General features: G+C 41.3%; 1 protein-coding gene across 7 annotated transcripts; it reads right to left on the reverse strand.

Moving 5' to 3' along the window:
* Positions 1 to 469: 469 nt before the first annotated feature.
* On the reverse strand, positions 470 to 20,988 carry PTGFR (prostaglandin F receptor). 7 transcript variants are annotated; one of them, XM_039384734.1, is made up of 3 exons: positions 20,936 to 20,988; positions 18,355 to 19,202; positions 470 to 2,648 (listed from the first exon to the last, which is right to left on the reverse strand). In XM_039384734.1, the coding sequence occupies exons 2-3, from the start codon at positions 19,141 to 19,143 to the stop codon at positions 2,346 to 2,348; spliced, it is 1,092 nt and encodes a 363-aa protein (XP_039240668.1). In that variant the 5' UTR covers positions 19,144 to 19,202; positions 20,936 to 20,988; the 3' UTR covers positions 470 to 2,345. The 7 variants fall into 7 exon arrangements, with proteins under 7 accessions (XP_039240668.1, XP_039240669.1, XP_027599852.2 ...); XM_039384735.1 differs by lacking the exon at positions 20,936 to 20,988 and adding an exon at positions 20,505 to 20,805 and having other exon boundaries at positions 18,676 to 19,202; XM_027744051.2 differs by lacking the exon at positions 20,936 to 20,988 and adding an exon at positions 20,505 to 20,803.
* Positions 20,989 to 21,072: the final 84 nt, after the last annotated feature.

Consider the following 21,072-nt stretch of genomic DNA (forward strand, 5'->3'; position numbering starts at 1 on the left):
TTTATAATCTCATATTCCATAAAATATATAACTAATCCTCCAGCCCAGCACGTTGTTGGCTCTCCTGTGAGTGGAATACAAGGATAATCCAATTGCTTTCGGGGGTAACAGATCCTCAGCACCCTGAGCTGCCTCTGCAGGCTGTCACACCACTGAGCAAGACAAAATATTAACAGCAAAACTCCCATTTTTTCCAGGATTCACAGCGTATGTGAAACATGTCGGCAGGTATTTGGATAAAAATACTTTTGTCCCAAACACCGAACTCCCTCAGCTCCGCTTCTATTTGCATTTTCTGAGAATGGGTCATCAGAACTTGACCTGTCCAGCCTCAGACAGCAAAGTGTTCAAACGCTATCACCTCCTATCACCTCCTATCTTGAATCCAGTGTGAGGTTTTTTGTCATAAGTATTATTTTTAACAACTTTGGATCTCTTTTGTTACACAAAAATACCATAACACTCACGATACAGTTTGATAACTTTAATGAGGCTTTACAATTTACATTCAATATGTATTAGTACACAAAATATAAGAAATCACATATACATATAAACTTCTGTTTGCTTTGCAAGTCAACCAGTCTGAACTACACAAGCTACGTTTATTCACACAACAAAATGGAACATTGTCGAGCTTCATTCACCGATCAAACATCTCAACAACTTACGGACCAACATTTTTTTTTGCAGCTGCTAAAACAACAATCTCCCATAAGGAACAAATAATTTACATCAACAGATACACTGACACCACACTCTACAAAATGAAAAAGCCAAACTGAGCACTGAGTGAATGCCTCCAGATTTCAGCAGAACCCACGTGAAGCAACAGTGCAGAACTTATACCAGCATCAAATCTGTCCACGGCTTATCAGCTCCACGACTGAGAAAATAAATCACATACAGAAATTCTTTAGGGTAAATGAAGCCATTTCATTACAGGGTTATTTAACCCACTTATTTTTCAACTTTTTTAAAACAAAAAGGAAATAGCTTTAAAAAAAAAATTGAAATATTTACACCTTTTGTTTTTTCTATTTTCTGACTTAAACTATTCTCACGTACAACATGAATTTGTACTTTGTGAATAGTTTTGGTCCCTCAGACTGTTCTCTTGGTGAATCTGTTTTTAACTACTTTGTTCAAATATAACAACACTTCACTAATGTAGTCATTTGAAGTTAAGTAGATAAAAAATAAAATAGATCTTTTTATCCTAAAACAACACCTCTCATTTTTTGCTTCTGAACAGCATACAGTCACAAAAACCAAAGCTTCTGTTAGCAGCATTATAGGTGAAGGGCCTTTTGTGTGAAGTCCTGGAAACCTTCTGGTACCTTCAAATATACTGAATGTTCTCAGCTCTTCAGACACAGACCCTGCAAAAACTGAGCATTCAGCTTTCACAAACAAAACCGTGTTCCCAAAGCAGTTCCCTGCAGAGGTGTTCATTTGGTCACAGACATTTTCACGAGACACATGTGACCTTTAACAAATGAAGCAGATGTACCACATGAGCATTTCAGTATGTGCACTAGGGGAACACTTCCAGAATTGTCCTTCAGTTCTGGGAGGGAGGGGAAAACCTATTTTTACAGACCAACCACTGCTTTATGTCTGGTTGTTTCAACAAAATTTGTTGAAAGGACTAAAAACTCACCAACGAATCTGAAAATGCAACTAAGCAAGCTGAGCTGATCTGCTCCTGTGTTCCCACAGGAAACCTTGGGTTTTGTCAGTAAGCTGAAAGGAACACTTACACTGATGAAGCTTGCAGCTCTCCCCAAAAACTCATGGAATAGTCAAGAGGTCAAATCAATGAACCAAGCAAAGTGCATCATTTCATAAACTAGGAACAAGCAAAATGTCTTTTATATACACAATTGGTAAATTCAATGTCTAGAAGCAAAGAATACCCTTATGGAAAGGACACTGGACTTTATCCTAGAAAGAAGTGACTCTGCAAAGGATTTGGGGTAGAGAAAATCTACTCCTTTCAAAAATCACCTTGGAGAACGTTTTTGCACTCGCATCCAGTCTTAAGAAGCCCTCCAAGGTTTGGTGGGGAGTATTATAAGGAGCCCTGTTCACTTTAGTACCTGGAAGGGAGAAATATGGATGACTTATCATTCCACTACCAGTTTTGGAAGGGACGTATTCCAGAAAGAATTAAAACATCCCAGGGCATCTTTTGGAGTAGCAATATCAAACCGGTGAGCGACAACAGCAAACCACTCACAATTTAAAAGATGTGCCAAAGCACTGAGCCTTGGAGTTCACTTCAAGGTACTGCCCGTGCACGAGCGTTGCCTCCACTGTCTCTTCACAGCCTGTGTTAAACTTCACTGTCCTCTCGAGCTGAGCGGCCGCGGGTTTATCTGTTTGGAACTCGGCGACTCGGATATCGCCGCGACCTTCAAAGAATTCTTGATGGAGCTGAGCTCCCACACGTGCAAGTTCACGATGTGAACGCCACAACAGCCCCTCGTGATCTTGTACAGGTTCCTGAGCACGGCCTTCCGGAGGAGAATGTACACCCAGGGATCTAAAATCTGGTTCCACGTGGCCATTCGGAGGGCGAAAAGGATCGTTTCGCACGTCTCCTTCGAGCGGCTCTCGTTAATCCCAATCCTGGCCATGGTCACCTGAAAACGGAATGTTTTAAAATTATGCATCAAAAAAAAAATATGCCAAGAGAGCACACAAATCACCTGCAAATGGAATATTTAAAATTACACATTAAAAAATAAAAATACACCAAGAGGGCACGTAAATGAGTGAAATCGTTTCAGCTTCGTCCCTGATCTTCACACCTTCACAGCATCAATGCCTCCCAGTTGCAATGTGAATTCTGTCAGGCATATAACATTTATCATCCTAGAAATCCTCTCATGTTTTACACAGGACACACACGTGTCTCTGCTGAATTACTTCTGCTGAACTTTGAGCAGATGATGGCAACCAGCCAGGGAATACCCTCCAAAACCAGGGACTGATTTGAGCAAGAAATAAAAACTTAATCCAGAAGTTGAGCTAACAAAGTATGCCAAGACTATTCCAGGGATGGGTTTTTTCAAGGACAGAGGCCACTAGCAGGTCAGAACATTTTTATGAAAGGTTTTTTCACATCTTCCTAATTAAAGGCTACAGAAGGAATAAAGCAGCTTGATTTCAGCAAGAAGATTCATATGTTTTAAGCTGCAATAGAACATAATTTATTGACACCGGAGGATTTAGAGGTTTATAGGGAAATTTAAGCCATGGTGACAAAAGCCTCCAACACCCCTCCTCTTGCCAGTGGAGACACAGATGGGTTCCTGTCCTGAGTTCCTGTGTGAGGAAAGCCTGATCTGCAAAGCCAGGAATCTTGCCATAAGGTGGTAAATTATCTCTCTCTCTCTCATTAATGTTCAAAGCACACGAAGACTTTTTTGGTAGAAAGATGAAACACTGTAAGGCTTTCAGTTCCAAAGCCTTTAAAGCGACAGTTATTTAACCAAGAAACGGGGTATTTTACAAACTGATGCTACAAGTACACTGATTTATTGGGCCATGAAAGGTAGGGTCAGTCTGTCCAAGTGCAGAAAGCTGTAGTTTCAAAAAGATACATTGGGGAGGAAAAAAAAAAAACACCAGCAACAAAAAAAGCCTAAAATGAATGATGAGAGAAAACTAAAGCTCAATATTCCAGCAAACCTATTTCACTCCTTTTTAAACGCTTCTCTTCATTCCCAGACTCTAGCTATAGCTTGCAGGTCACCACATCTGAGTCTAAACTTGAGTGGAACAAAATGAATGCATAAAAGGACACTGAACTTGCTTGATTAAGTATCGGGTTGACCATTTCTGTGTGGCATCTATGGGAGCAGCACAGAAATCCCCCAGGAACACTGCTAAGGAAGCTGGTAGGACTGACAGAAGCACAGCTGGGAAGCGGTGTGAGGAGGAGGAGGAGGAGGAGGAGGAATGTCTGAGCACCAAGCCAACACAAACACCAGCCAGTTCCCTGAATCTGCTTTTCACCCCACAACCACTGGGCACATTCCTCTCTGACATCAGCAGCCCACCCAAACTTGAACAACCCCTTTGGCTTCTGCAGGGGATGTTTTTTCAGGGCAGTCTACATTTTATTTATTAGAGGTCTAATACCACAAGCCAAACTCAGAATATTTCTTACTCATTCAAGTAGGACTGGGCAGCAAATGGGACCTCAACAGAGCTCACAGACCAACATCCTTGTCCCACACAGCTCATGCTTGACTTAATCCAGACATACAGCTTCCTAACCTGCTTCTTGATGGACTTCAAAATTCATTTGTTGTTAATAAATGCCAAATCCAATGCAGTTTCATGCTCAGAAAAAAGAAGCAGTAGATGTTGCCATCGAGGAAAAGCAGCTCCATCCAGATTTTGTAAAGCTGTATTATTTTCTCTCGTGTTACCCAGCAAACTTGTGAGATTCCCTTCCATTCAGAAGTAATCACCTCTAAATGAATCTATTCATATAACATACCTCTGCTTTGATTATGGATTTACATGAAATAAATCAGGGCAAGGAATATTGAAACATAATTTATGGATTCTGAGACTTGGAGAAGCTTCATCCAGAACATTCAAGTTACCTCTTCTGAACATAGAGCTTTATGTACATAGACACTTGCTTAAGCAATTCAGCTGTGAATCTCTGTATTTGAAATAAGATAAAACCTAGATTAACAACTAATTTTGTTTCATAAAATACAAATTTTCTAGCCATATTACTTACATTATTTGGGAATATTATGAAGAAATTAAAAAATATTTCCTTTCTTCTATCACTGAAACTAACACAAAATAATATCCCAAATATCTGAAGTTCTGAAGGCTGAGATTTCCATACAGAAATAGACCAAGAGAATCTCATTCCAGCCCCAAGCATGAGCATTTTTGTCCTAAAACACTTCGTGTCTTCTGAGAAAACACATCACAAAACTGCACCAACAGTGCTAAGAGGTGACTATGTCCTGGAGCCTTTCTAAAACCATCTGCTCATTTCTAGAACAAGACCCTAAACTCCAGCTGAGGAGGGGTAGAACAGAGTGAAGTCAATATAAATTATTAGTTCTATCACATTTTCACAGTCAATTGGTTTCTTTGCATTTAAATTCTTATGATACTGTTCCAAAGTCAGTTTGAAACTGTAAGTTATAAAAAGGACTAATACACTCCCAGGTTTTTAGTTAAGGATTCCATTGAAGCAAAAAACACAGCAGACAGTCTGTATTTGCTCCCTGGGCACGAGACACTTGTGCCACTGAACTGGCTCAAGTCACCAGCTCAGGAACTGCAAGCAGAGCTCTGAGAGCAGGACCACCTCTGCAGGCACAAAAGGCCACTTCTTTCCTTCTTATTTGACTAATAGTGGGCAATAATTAAGTCAGGAAACCAATTCAAAGACTTTTTTCCTTCCCTGTAGATCCACTAGGTTACTCTGACAAGGGAATTCTGTTCCTTGTAGCCAGCAGTACACAAATGGGGAAGTGGGAAAGGAAATGCAATTGCATCATATTTAATTGCCTTTGATGTGTACAAGTTCCTATTCATGCAGATTCAGCAGTATGATTCAAAAAATTAATCTCCAGCTGGTAAATAATAAATGTAACTCGTGACGTTTTCTAACCTATTTAGAAATGTAAGAATCCAAGTAGCACTTTGCTGATTTATTCAATGTTTATATGAGCACAGCTGTAGTGTGTCTCCCTGGTTTGAAAAAAAAAAAAAGAAAAAAAAAAGAAATGATGTAACCAAGACAATTCAAACTTTCTTTAGAAAAGGAACTATAAAAGCACAACTCTAAAAGCAATTTTTTAAACCAAGGGTACCTGCTTGTAAGATATAAAGTTATCCTGACTCATATTAGCCCTTACTGGTTTAAGGAAAGACCTGAGAATTCCCTGTATCTAAAAATTAAGAGAAATTAAATTTGTGCCAAGTGAGGACTTGACACAACACATTAAACTTCTCCATACTTTCTGTCCAACTTTAAGCTTCACTAAAACCAAGGCTCGCTTTGCAAGATCCAGGAAGCCTGATGGAAAATTTTTTAAAACCATTTTGAAATTGTTGACTTCTTCAGTTTTGCACCAAGCCAGGGAGCACCAGAGAACTGCCATTTCCCCGGGGCACAAAGCTCAGTGCAACAAACCGAAAAAACTCCGCTCCAAAGCTTCACACCACTCTCCAAACGTAAACAGCGCTGATTTAATTTAATTTCCCCTCCAATTGGAGCTCCAGGAGAACAGCTAACGGGCTGAATGGCTGTGCTGCTCAGTCACATTCCCGTCAGTCCTCAAGGACAGCCTGTCCAAACAAGCAGCAGACTTCACAGCCGGTTAGGAAATAAGACAAAAATGCTCCTTTGATGCATTTCAGTGCTTAGGCTCTAAATCCAGGTTCTATCCTTGACTTCAGGAAACTGGAAAAAAAAAACAGTCACCGAGAGACTGACATGGAAAGCAGAGTGGACAAATATCAGAAACTCTCGTCCTCTGCGGCTCAGCCCTCGGGCTCCACTTCCCTGTGGGAACCTCGCAGACCCTCCCAAACCTCTTCCTCTTCCTTTGGATTTCCTTACAAGCAGTTGGGAAGATTTCCACTGATGGAATAAAGTCCATGGATTTTTCAGTCTTTGCAGAGTATTTATATTTTGTCACTAAGGCCTACACTGAACCCAGAGGTGCAAATCCCCTTCTCCTAAACCACACAGGGCTCAAGGCAGAACTTTACTGATCGTGTCCCACTCCATGGAAACAAAACAATGTATACTTATCCTGAATTTCCAGAAGTTTTTGGAACTTCCATTACTCCTGCTACAAAAGAAGCTGCAGTCTGCTAATAGGCCAGAGATCATACAAGATGCCACTTTGTAGCACTCTATAAACACAAACTTTAAGAAAAAAAAAATGCAAAACAGGGGGAGAGAGAACTAAAAATGCATTTAATCTTCACATTTTATGTACCGTTTTATATCTCCTGAGAACAGCTATTTGAAACACTGACAGTAAATTGCCTGTATCATTTGTTATACAGATCTTGCAGTATATAAACCACACATTTGTTGCAACAAAGCTGAGCATGCTTCACTCTGTTTTTTATGTGATTCTGTAAGTCAGGGTAAAAACAAGGGCTTCCAAGAAATATGCAGTGCACTACTCCTGCCATCAAAATGTTAGTGCACACACTGTTCTACTTATGCCACATAATGCTTTTTATGTTCTTGATCTGCAACGTGTTTTTCCCCTAATGTTTTCCTTTCTCTGTCCAAAAGACAAACGTGAACCGTGTCTTCAACTTTTATATGCCAGATGATCGTTCAGCCTAGCAGTTAAATTTTAACTGAGTACAGTACTTTTATAGAAAATGTCAAATTAAAAAGGAATTGTAGATGAAAAAATACGTGAGCAAGCTTTCCTTCACACTGAAGTCCAGAGGGTACTTTTAACAGCACACGCAATAATTCCTTGTGGAAAGTTTTGCAGGATCAGCTCTTGAGAAGTAGCAGCAGAACAAGGCAATCTCCTTTTCTCTCATGTATACTTCTGTGGCAAAGTAGTAATGCCAAAAATTAAGAGTGGATCCACTGACTCACTATTCAGCTGGGGAAAAATCTGTGTCTAACTCCCAAAATCAAGTTCTGGCCCAAAACAGGTAAATCAAGGATGGTGATTACTACCTGCCACGATATACATCCTTAAATGTGTAAGTTTGATTATTATCCTGATAAAAGCAGCGAGTCTGAGAAAGACCTTTCCCCTGTCAGGATCACAGGAAAAACAGAATCCGAAGAGAACCCAAATGAGAAACTGCCAGAAAAGATTTGAATTACCAGAGGCAGCTGGGATTGCCAAATTATTTTACAGAAATTTAGCCTCTGTGCACTCCATATTTGCTCCCCTTAAAATGGAGCTGCACAAACCTGGAGGTATTGTGGGAGTCACCATCCCTGGAGGTGTTGAAGGTGAGACTGGATGTGGCATCAGTGCCATGGGCTGGGAACCACGGCAGGGTTGGATCAAGGGTTGGACTGGATGATCTCAGAGGGCTTTTCCAACCCCACTGATTCTGTGATTCTCTGATTCTATGTTCTGAACAAACCTTTGTAAACTTCTTGAAATGAGATTTTTCTGTACACAAGGATTTCTCAAAACTACTGAAAAAAAAATCCGTGAAGTGCCACAACATTATACTCACTATTTGTATTTTATTAAATGCCTTTGGCATTATCATGCTCTATAAAAGGCAGGAATGCAATTATGAAGTAAGCCTCATAAACAGAAGGTGCTGGGGTTTTTTGCATATAAACTTGCAAACATTAACTGAAAGTGAAGACTTTATTTCCCGTCAGCTTTCCCCTTAGACACTACCTATTTGCATCTGTTTTGCAGTAGCATAAATTCAAGCTGGGCTTGAATGAAGCATTCCAGGCCTCTTCTCTTTGTTCCTCCTAAATAATCCAAATATTTCTATCTATGGTTTGACAGTCCTTTTTCCTTATTTCCTTTCCTGCCAGTCAAAATTAGAAATACTTTGCTTCAACTAGCTGGTAATGTAATTACTCTCACATCTTAATTGATAACTCATTTGAAAGGAAAGCTTTGTGGATAAGGGTAGAAAAGATTCTAGCACTGGAAAGAGTAAATGACTCACTTCATCGTGAAAAGACACAGCAAACACACCAAAGTCAAATAAACAACCTGTTTCCTGAGCTACATGTTTTAAAGTTACAGGAAGGCCTGATTCCATGGCGTGAGGAATGTGTTCCTGCCTAAGAACAAGGCCTGCAACCAAAATATCTTGCACAAAAAAATTAATTGTACAGATAAAATTAAAACATTCTTTACCCTCCAACGCTGAGAGGAACTTTACAGGACAACTGTAAGGACTAGAAAACAACAGAGTATTTCTAATACTGCATAATAAGGGACATCCTTAAGTATTCAGGGATGCAAGGACTATACATATTCACACTTATTCTTCCATTAAGGTCAGATGGGTAAAGCTTCAAATCCTGGAAATGATCTATTACTTCTCTTTTGTTGCTTTGCTTTTCCAGGTTTTCACATTCAATTGGGAAAAAAATCCCATTTTTAATGGTTAAATAAATAGTCTAATTTATTTAGGAGTAACAGGACTTCTCTCACTAATACCTGACAAATGCCCAAAGAAAGAATCACAAATAACACACAATACTTGGGAGAAAGAGAACTGTCTGAATGCAGAAAAAAAAAAAGACAATATATAGACAACCTGAGGAGAGATACAACATAGATTCAGCAACCAGAGGCAAATCTTCCATTTCTGTCTTTCAGAGCATGAAGATGCTCCACTGGGAATGCAGGATCTGCCAGTTCTTCCCTGGCCAGTTTTTTAAATTCTCTCTGATGTGTTTCTTTTGTCTAAGAATCCAAGAGTTAGGCTGAACTCTCTAAGGGTTCCTTGGACAGATCACTCCCTGATTTCAGAGGAATGTCACACACCCAGTGGTTTTCAGGGCAAGTACCACCAAATCCAGAGATATCCAGACATATTAGAAGTGTTAAAAGAAGGGAGAGAAGAATTTCAGAGTCAGTCACGATACATAGTGGGCCTTTTCACGTCTTCTAGAATTCAGGAATGCAGATAGCTTTGATGTGTGACCAAGCCTGCAAGACCTCTATTAACAACAGGTCTAAAAAAAGTGAAGAACCTACTCTATTTTCTACCAGTGGAGAGTCAGACATTCAGTTTGAGTATCTGAGAAATGATGGTGTTCCTTGTATGGGTGTAGGAGGAAAAAAAAAAAGGTATGTTCAGTTGTAATTATATTTTATGTTTATCATGGATGCAACATACACAGTGGAGGAAAACGAAATCTTCTTGAACATCACAGAATGTCACAGAATCATTAAGGTTGGAAAGGACCTCTAAGATCATCAAGTCCAACCATTTCCTCAGCACCACCATGTTCACCACTAAACCATATGCCCAAGTGCCACATCCACATGCCTTTTGAACACTTTCAGGGATGGTGATTCCAGCACTTCCCTGGGCAGCCCATTTCAACACCCGATCACCCTCTCAATGAAGAAGTGTTTTCCTAATTTCTGATCTAAACCTCCCTTGGCACCCTTGTCCTTCTTGAAGATGGATTAGAGTCACAGTCACCTAATGACTTGGTGCTATCTGATTTGCAGTGTTTGAAAACCTGGCTGGAGGCAAAGGAAGACATGATCTGTTGCTTTCATGTTGTTGGTTTTTTTAAAATCACCTTTGTTTAAGTGACTTATTTTATATATCATTGTGGAGAAGTAAACTAAGAAGCCATGAACAGAAATATCAAGGCTATATTAGCAATATATTTACCAAGCTGGAATATACAACTCACAATCACATTTTTCTTTAGTATTGTCAAATAAATTGAAAGGGACTGTTTTGCAGCTGGACCACTCAGGTGGAGGAGGGAACAGGAAAAATTGTCTCCATCTAAGAGTGATTTATTTCTCAGTACTTCTGTGCAAGCACGCTCCAGGTAAAACACAGATTCAATTTTATTTCCAATTCACTAATGAACTGTAAATCCTAACTCAAATTGCTACCACTTACATGGATCCTCACCTCCTTCCTGCTTCACCTGCTCTTTCTCCATGCAGTGAAGCAGATGGGAGCATAGCTGGTCACATCCTTCCCAGCACAAGAGTCTTCAGCCTCATGTCCTAACATTGGTCATAACACAGGTCAAAACCTTTCTGCAACGTCCTGCTACCTGGCCACTGCTGTTCCTAAAAGCACATCCACAGAACCCAAAATGGGACAGAGCTCCTGCTCTGCTGGGGATGGAAACACCAGGAACAGGCACCCTCCAGCCCGGGGAGCTTGCAACAAAAACTGCAATTCAGCAATTCCTCTCAGACATTCACACATTCTGCAGTATTCCTGAGACAACCAACTTCTACTAGAAAGCATTTATCAACACCATGCCAAACTAAAGCTGTGAATTAACACCATAATTATCTCTCAGAATATATGAATCTATATCACACCCTGAAGTCTGCCATTAAACCTGGGAAGGGTGAAGGACTTGGTGGAGTTGCTCCATGTGAGTGTATTTGTCCCTGAGACTTTTCAGCAACAACTTTACCATTTAAGGTGTTTAGATACTCAGGAAAGAGAACTTTCCTAAAATAACTATCCAAAAATGGTTATGCTGTGTATGACATTTTCCAAAGATGGTTATGCAGTGTATGATATTTTCAAGTAAGAAAGGCCTGAATAAGTGTAATATCTAGGAAACAGGAAGAATTCTCTTATACCAAACAATGGAATGTATGTCAAACTGACTTTTTAATATCAAGCACAGAATCCAAAAAATTTACCAACTGAATAAATAAGCAGAGGTTATGAATGGCAAATTTATTTGGGTGAAGTTTGGAGAATTTGATTTTTTGAGATGGTAACTTCAAAATTGGAAAAAAAAAATCAGAAGTTTCTGTGATAGCCACTGACATCTATTTGGAACAATGTGCTGTGTTTCAATTTTATAGATCTTCATAGTTTAATTCGGTATATATCATCTAAATTCAAAAATAAAGATGGAAGAAACTATGAAAGAAAACCAGAACAACATTATTTTGAAAATGCCACGTTCTCACATGACTCACAACCTGCCTTCCCTACTTTCTTCCCTCCAAAACAATCTTATTGTATTCTGATGGCACTGCATTTTCAGAAAAGGCTTTACATAAGTTTTTCCAAACAGCACAAGTAAACACAGATAACAAAAACTATATTTATGCTTTCCCAAAAGCCTCTGGTAAAGGGCAATCTGTCAGTCTCAGCCTTTCTTCCTCCCCTGGTTCATATCATCACTTATCACCACCATCCATTTCTTCCCCAGCACTTCTTTCCTGTTTAGAGAAGATCTCAACTGCTCAGCTCCCTGACTTCTGGGAGAGGGAGGTAAACACTTGAATTACAAATATAGCCACAATTAATATAGAGTTTCTAAGCACTCTGTGATAAACTATGCCCTGGCCCACACTTATAAACATTTTTTTTAAATGATTCCTATTTCTCGGAAAGGATAAGGCCTGTAAGATCTCTATGTGCTGTAAAAGAGGAAAATAGGAACAGACCAATTCTGAACAGCAAAACAGTACCTTTGAAATTCAGTATCATCTCAGGTGGGTATACTCTAAAATTAATCTCATTCCATTTCTCATCTAACCTGGAGGAAATTTGCCAGCTGTGCCTTTCATTTTATTCAAAATAAAAGAGAGATCTCTATAACCAGTACTAAAAAAATGCATGAACATCTTATCCAAGGGTTTCTAGTATCATAGAAACACATCTGAATAGGTGGATTGAATTTTTAAATGCACTGTATTAAACTCTGTTGCTCTCTCTGCAGACATCTGCAAATTCTTTCCAGGGAATATTTTCATGGGGACATACAAAAGCACACTCAAATTGTCTGAGTTGCTGATTAAACCTTATTCCAGGGGAAACTAAGCTGGAAAGACACTTGTGTCTTGAGACTAACAAAAACTTCGATTCAAATGAGTGTTCTCTTTCCTCTTCGATCCTAAAATGAGTTATTAATTTCAAAATACCTTTTGGCCCATAATATCAGCAATGACAGTTACCTTTCAGCAATTTAACCCTGAGTATCAGAGGCTCATTTGGAAGAACTCAAGCAAGAACAGGAATTGAATTTGCACAGTGTTAATGGATGTATCAGGAAATCCAGCAAGCAACCAAAGGATCACGACAGGAGGGAGAGCAAGAGCCCTTTCTCTAGTGTAGCTCGAAAGACAAGCAAACTCATGAGATTCTTCTTTCCAGAGGAACCCAGTGAGCATTTTATTCGTTCAAACTGCCCCTCCTGATCTCTTCTGACACAGCAAGGTCTGGAAGAGAAATAACTACCTACAGTCGACAATAACCATGAATGTATTGATGCTTTGGACTAGACATAGAGGTGTATTTAGCAGGCCTGCTGCTGGCAAAAACCTTTTTTTCCTTTCCCTATGAAACTGGTTTGTTCATTAAAACCACTGTGGCAGCAGTGGGCCCCTGAGATGGGCTTGCACCCATCCTCAGAGGTGCAATGACAGCATCCAGCAAGAACCCACAGGGGAGAAGCATCACCCAGACCCAGCAAACATCTGCCAACACATCCCATCCCTGTACGGTGTCAGTCCAGACCCAACAAACATCTGCCAACACACCCATCCCTGTACGGTGTCAGCAGACAACCACTCTAGCAAGAATTCAACACCAAAAGCCAGCACAAGTGTAGCAATTATTGTTGATTATCTTTAAAATCCGAATCTGGAAAACAACAAAGTGCGTTTTTTCCCTCTGAAAGTTTACAACAGCATTCAGAGCTGCAAAGGTTAGCTAAACATATTTAAGAGTATCTCCTTCTTCAGTCTTCAGAAACACATGACTAACTTATTCTTTTTCAAAAGGAAAGATCACTCTCCCTGCTGACAGTGCCTGTGCAGGCACAACAAGCTCACAGAGGCTGCAGCTTTGACTGAAAACGTGTAAGACAAGAACACACTTATGCAGAACAGCCACCAGGGAGATGTGGGGGGCTGTGCTGGACAGGTGGCAAGAGCCTCACTGGCAGAGCATGGGCCTGCATCTTGGGACACCTCTCTGCTTCTCCTCAGCTGCACTTTCTGATCATGAAAAACCACCAGTTGCAAGAGAATAATTTTTAAGTAACTCTTCTGTAGTAGGGCAATACAACCAGCAATGGTTGAAGGCATACAAACAGCATTAATAAAGCAACGAGCTTTATTAATACATGATGCCCATCACACATACAAGCATAAGGTAGCAGAACAGAAATTTAAACTGCCAGCTTACTAAAAAAGACAGAAAACAAGAATGCAGGGAGAGACTTCAAGGGTAAAGGGGGTATGAACTGCTGGCAAAGTCACTGTGCATGTGTGGATGTGACTACACATGCAAAACAACCCAAATGAGATGTACACAGATTGCCTTGTACACCAAACTACCTTATACTGTATGCAACTAGAACTTACTCAGTGTAAAACCTGCAACAAAGTGACCTCCTTTGGCACATATGGTCTGTGAGTACCCAAAATACCTGGTGGAGCAAGCAGGGGGGACTGGGGTGAGGGTATTCCAAGGAGAGCCTCCCTGTTAGCACACAGCTGCCCTTCTCACCAGCTCCAGAAGCACCTTTGTTGAAAGGACCCCTCAGATCAGCTCCAGCAGCTTCTAGGCTGAAGTGACTCAGTAAATTCTAAGCTGGACACAGCCCTAAGTGCACAAAAACCAGCCATCAAGCCCCACTGCATCTGAGGACAAGAAGAAGTCAGAGCAAGTTCAGAGAGACACAGTTAGCATAACAAATTGGAAAGGGAAGAGATTACATGAGAAGGGACTGATAAAAATTAATCTATGCAGTAAAAAAAGCAACTGAATAAGAGTTGATTTAATCGTATAAAATGAACAGTTGAGCCCTAAAAAAAAAAAAAAAAAAAAAAAAAAAAAAAACCAGGAGTGGCTATTTTTTGCTGTATAGGGGAGGTAAAACTGGAATGAAATTAATCAGATAACTGCATGGAAAAAGATCTTAACAAGAATAATTTGAATTTTTCTCAGGCTAAGACTGTGTTCCACACATGAAAAAGATCAGAAATTTCTCCGCATCACAATCTTTTTCTATTCCTCTAAAATAAATCCCTCCTGTCCACAATTACAGGCAGTTCTCTTTGCTACTCCAAAAAACAAAATTTAAAATATGTTTACCCCTCGAGCCCTACAGAATATGACGTACTGAAGTCAGAATTTGCTCACACAAACACAGCTCCAAAACCAAGCCGTTTCATGACAGGCCAGATGTCAACTCACAGCCAAAAACCAGCTTTATATAACAATCTATTTCATCAGAGGTGCTCGTCACAAAATGCTCCAGCCCAACTATTTGCTTTGGGAATCCAGCCCCTTGGGATCAAATTTATCCAGCAAAATTCACATACCCCAAGCAAAGGGCTAAGGCTCTAGCAAGGATGAGAAACGATGACACTGTACAGAGAAGTTGATGTTTCTATCTTCAGAACATATTTACCTGGAATTACCCACCACAAAGCAAAATTATTTGGACTGTCAGAACAAATGTGCCTCTGCAAATTGACTATGTATATTATTGACTACACATATTATTATAAAACTCATGAATTTCACTTGTCACCTTTTTTTGCGAATTCGCTCCCCCTCTCAGTTCCTCAAAAGCAGATCAATGCTCCCCCTCATTCTCATACTTCATTAAGGAAAGATTCCCTCACAGTGGCAGAAAACTTGAAAAAGCTGCTCATGTTTGAAAAACAAATGAAATGGAGCTTCAGGAAAGAAATCGAAAGGAAAAAAAAAAATATCAGAAGGAAGTCTCTGTCCAACAGCTCCAGGCAGAGCTCCACATAAGCCATACCACAGGCTCTGCTTCTGAAAAATGCTACACATCTCCAGTAACCTTAAGGTAAAGGTGTTGACTGATTATACACTATATATTTTTAACTATAATATTAAGTGTCAGCTATCTATGCATTTACACACACATAAAGGCATCAAAACAACTTCACTACCACTGAGCAGATGCACAAGTCAAGTTCAGTTCCACACCAGACACCATAAAGGACAATCCAGGGTCTTGGGACTCTAATGACATCTAAAGGTGATTTTGTCACAGGACAGTGACAATGTCTGAATATTAACTGCACTTGGAAAAAAACACAGAATTGATTGGAAATCTAACAGTGAAGTCAATCTGTAGTGGAATTACAGTCCTGGACTTGACTCTGGTGGCCCTGCACGTACATCAACAGACATAACACCAGACTAGACTGAAAGCAGAAGGAAAATAAACAAAGCAAACCCCCACATCAGACAGGAAATCACACAACAAATCCAAACTCTCCTATCTGCAAACCACATGTGGCATAAACCACATTGCCTTCCTCCACTTTCTCTTCCAAAGGTTTGTTTGGTTTCCAATTGCTTTGGTTTACATTGAGGCAATTGACTCTCACAAACATTTTGTTCTGTGTACTCTTTGGAATAGAGAACATAGTTAAAATTCACAATTCAAAGACTAATACTGACTTCTAGATTGAGCTTAAAAAAAAAAAAAAGTTAAAAAGCAAATGATTGAAGAACAATCATTTCCAGATAATTTCACCTATGGACACCTGTTCATATTCATGTCAAGAAAGACTTACTTTGGTACATGCTGATTATATTATAGAATATAAATTCATTTATAGTCTATAATTCATTTCACAAATTAAAGGCCCTGAGAGGTGAAGATATATCAGATAAGCAGGTTTGAATCAGCAATTCATCATAAATCATACACTTTGATAAACCCTGGATCACTTTAATGCAGCACTTAGGCAGTATGTCCTGACAAAGCTTTATCCCACTGCTGGCCAAAAAACCTTGCTAAATTAACAGCACACTTATAATTCTGTTTGTATTCAGTGAATAGAATGCCATGAAAATAAAGACTGGGTAATTCAATTAATTAACTGGTATAAACTCTACCATCCTAAGAGCTAAGAAAGGAAATATCTACAAAGGACCCCATCCTTAGTACAATATATAGTACAATTAATAAAAATGGAAAGGCATAACAAAATTACCAACACTGAAAAACAACCACAGTGGTTGCAATTTAGTGTTCCTTCGTATGTTGAATAAATGAAGCACCTCTTTTGAATTAAAAAAGTTTGTAGGTCTTCTGACACCCAAGGGTTTTCAAAAACCAAATTAATTCCTACCTTTGAGAACAATTATTTTACCTGAAAATAAATGTCACCAGAGGATAATGCTTCTTTTTCATGGAATGTAGAGTCATCATTTGAGTTGCTCTCCTTAAAAACCACTCTATGGCTTGCCCCAGACAAACTTCAGAAGGTGTCTGAAGTAACTGGAAGGAAGTTCACCACAAAACTTGCTATACTGCTGTGACAACTTTGTTTATGCTCTCCACACTACAGCCACGACACTGACAGAAGCCCACACGAATTTAAACTATGCTGCAGAGCAAGACTAGAAAAATTCTCTGTGATATGAATAGAAGTGAAAGAGGTTTTGTGCATTTCAGTGATGCAGACATTCATATCCAGACTTTCTCCTTAAAGTCTGTGATACTGGATTAATTAAATGCTACCTGCCAGATACACCCAACTGCTGCAGCAAGGCTACTATCAGCATCTAATTTAGAACTAACTCAGGTAACCTCATACCCTACCATAGGCAGTGAGCAGATGAGATACAGCTGATACAAATCTCAGATGTAAATATCTGTATTTGTTAGCTCAAACCAAAACTGCTCCTCATTTATCTCCGTGGAAAACTACAGGGCCTTGTTTCTAAGAAAGAAGGTAAGATTTCATACAGCTTGTAACTTAACCTCTCTGACCTGAGCAAAAAAATTCATTTTCTCCAGACAGGTTTACTACACTAAAAAGAGTTACAGCTTTATACCAGCTTTATACCAGCCATCACACAACAGCAGCTGTCAAATTCTTTCCTGTAGCACAATCCTGGTTCCTTTGGCTTAGAGTGTGCCCTAACAGGAGCAGCACTTACCACTCTGGGAGAGCCACAGCAGTGACAGCAGAGCCCCAAGATACAGCTGGGATGGCTGAGAGAGCACACCAACCACACACAGCAGCTCTGCCAGTCAGCTGTCCAGATTACAAGCCCAGCTTGCTTAGGGCTAAACCAAACGTTATTTTAACCCACTGCCAACCCCTGTTTCTCAACAGGACTCTAAAGCAAAGCCCTTAACGCCCTGTTAATGGAGTGGAGGATTTTTAAATGCTTAACTGTTACCTGCCATAACACAGTCCACAAGTATAGCAGTAAACAGTGAAAATAACAACAAACAGGCTGCCGCAAATAAAAAAGTTACAGGAACCACAGTTCAGACTAAAAAGACTTCCTACTTCAAGATTTCACTGAATTTGTGGACAAGCACTATTTGTTCCAATGTATTCTAGCCACCATTCTGCTACCACTGTCTGCTTCACAGCACTGGAAATACAGTCCTCACAGTCCCTATATATTTAGCTTACTCAATGTATTTTGTTTATGCTCAGAAGTGGACAATAATTACCAAGTTTTTTATAGATGCATAGGTACATGCATTATGGACAATATGTATTAAAATTAGTATCATTGAGCAAATAGAGCTGTTACCACAGCTCAAGCACTTTAAAACCTGGAGATAAAAAAGTATAACTTTTATACAGTGATGTGCATTAAACATTGGCAAACACATTAGGCTCTTACCAGGAATGGACTCCAGCAAATGCAAGAAACACACATTATAGCCAAGAGCTGAATGATCATTTCAAAATGATGAGATCTCCCTTGTCTTTGTTGACTTTTAAGTTTGACTCTTAAGAGGGTAATTCCTGTGACAGCATTGCACAAGAATGAAACAGCAAGGGCCAGTAACCCAAGGCAAGAAAAAAGTAAGAGATAAAATCTGTCTTCCCAGTCCTCAACATGTTCTGTTTTATAGAAGCACCAGGTCCTCGATGCTTGAATTTGGTAGGCTCTAAACCTAAGAATAGGCAGCAAAGCTATAAGAACAGCAAACAGACATACCATAGTCAACATCATTTTCACATGTCTAGAAGTCATTTTTGTAGAGTGAAATATTGGCTTAGTGACTCCAATGCACCGTTCAACGGCCATCACACTGCCCAGGAAGAGTGGGCACAGACCAAAGAAAACCATGCAGATGCCAAAAACACTGCAAAGAATGTTGTACTGGTTAAATCGGATCCAGTCTTTATCCGACGCATACACAAACACTGCAATGGCTCCGTTGATGAGGTGGCCGAAGAGATCTGTGACAACCAAGCCACTGGCAAGAAGCAAAAAGGAGGCTTTTGATTTCTGCCTGAATCTCTGGTATGCCTTCATGAGAATCGCTATGGCGAGGCTGTTGGACAAAATTCCCACCGTCATGAAGATTATTGAAAAGAAAACTGAGATCTTCTTCTCCGTGTGGCAGGTTGTGTTCCTCAAGACTCCAAATCCAGCCAGCCCTGGTGATTTTGAACCGTTCATGGTTAGGAAGGGAGGCGCAGCCCTCAAAGCATTTCAGCAGTCTTGCAGTCAAAAGGCATCTGCAATATTAAAAACAAATATACACAACACTGTAAAAGGCATACCACTGTTCAAATGGCATTTGAAGCAGAAATTCCATAATATTAGCCTGTGGTACAAATCTAATTTTCCGGTTTTCTGTGTGATACGATATGGCATCACATTGTAAGCGCATCAGTCACGGGGTAAAACAATTATCTGCATGCATTATACAATGCAAATATAGCCTACAGGATCTTTAGAGTCTCTACATGTGTATGATACACAAAATAACACATAAAACACAAAATGCTCTTATACATGCAGTAAGAGAAACCATACAAACCATTCTGGTGGTTAACCTACGTTAAACAAACGTTTTTGCAACACACTCCTAGAATGACAGTATACGTCAGCCCAGCCACAGTAAAAAGTGAAATACTCAAACTGGAGCATTTAGAGATTACAATCGCACTCCATTTCTCTTCTCACTGTTAAACATTTATTTTCAAAACAATGTCCTAACATCTTCCAAACAATTCTCCTCTCACAATTTCTTGTTTCAAAGCTTTATCCTAACCGACACTGAAGCCTTCGACTTCCCAGCACCCTCGCTGAAGCTCAAACTTGGTTTTTAGACCAATTCAGAAACCCATTCTGCGAGTCGCTTTGCACTTTATCTCCCATCTCTGCTCCCAGGATATTTCTGCTGGCAAAAGGAAAACCTCCCAGGCAGGGGGGGGAAAAAAGGTACATGGAAAAAAAAAAAGAAAAGGTAAAGAAAGAAAGAAAAAAGAAGAAAAAGAAAATGAAAGATAAAAAAAAAGACAGGCGTTAATAACCCCTACTACAAACTGCCGCTGAAGTCTCTCGGTTACTGAGCTACACTGGGAACCGCGCACGCCGGAGCCAGGGGCATCTCTGCCAGCCAGGAGCGCTCGACCGGCAAAGTCCGGGGAAACTCCTCAGGCGGAGCCCGGCACCAAACTGCACCTCCCTACCCACACTCCCACCTCCCCGCGCCCCCAGCGCGACCCTCGGCGGTGCCGGGAGCGGCCCCTCCGCCCTTGAGCGCTGCTGCCGCCGGGGGCGGGGCGGGCACAAGTGCCGCGGTCCCGGCCCGGCCCTGCCCGCTCCAGCCCCGCCGCCCCGGCCCTACCGCGGTCCCGCTCGGCCCCGCTCGGCTCCGTGTGGCTCCGTGGTGCGGACGGAGGCGCTGCGGGAGCTCCGCCGGCCCCGCTCCCACACCGGCCCCGCTCCCCGCCCGGCCGGCGCCGCCCGCCGCCCGCCCTCCCTCCGCCCCCGGCCCCGCTCCGTGTGGCTGCCCGGCCGTGCCCCCGCACCTCAGCCCGGCCCCGGCGCTCCCGTGCCCGGCCAGGCTGCGGGGCAGCCCCGCTCCGGTTCCTCCGGCGCTGTCCCGGGAGCCGCAGCCCCTGCGCTCGGTTCCTCCGGCTCCCCCCGCCGCGCCGTGCCGGGGCGCAGCGCTGTCCCCGGCCGGGGGAGCGGGGCTGCCGTGTCACGGCACGGCCACGGGGCACCCCGGCCAGGCAGGGCGGCTGCCTGCCCACCCTGCTGCACACACGGCGGTAGCGGCTCATGGGGCAACCGAGGGAGGGGTTGTCCTCAGCCACAGCCTCATCTCTTCGCTTTCCACGTGCTTCTTCCCAACTGCCGCCTTCGGCAGCGCGCAGGGAGCTTGGGAAGGGGTAGCTCCCAGGAACACTGTCCGGAATGTAGCTGGGCACATCACCGGACACGCACCCCTTGCACCTACCGGGTCACGTAGAGCTAACAGTGTTCCTTGGACAGTTTCTCCACTGGAGAAGTGGTGAGAACACATCCAGATGAGGCATTAGTGATGTTATGGATAAGGCTAGAGAGTCAAATGTTCTTCCTTTCCCATCATGTACT

This window comes from Pipra filicauda, unplaced genomic scaffold (assembly GCF_003945595.2).
Source record: "Pipra filicauda isolate LSUMZ 115617 unplaced genomic scaffold, ASM394559v2 scaffold36_size6622888_pilon, whole genome shotgun sequence".
Classification (NCBI taxonomy): Eukaryota; Metazoa; Chordata; class Aves; order Passeriformes; family Pipridae; genus Pipra; species Pipra filicauda.

What these genes read in the sequence shown, in the direction of transcription:
- PTGFR (XM_039384734.1), bottom strand. Translation starts at nt 19,143, where the DNA reads ATGAACGGTTCAAAATCACCAGGGCTGGCTGGATTTGGAGTCTTGAGG. An exon ending in TTTGCTGGAGTCCATTCCTG is followed by an intron (nt 2,649 to 18,354) that starts GTAAGAGCCTAA and finishes TTCCGTTTTCAG; the next exon opens with GTGACCATGGCCAGGATTGG.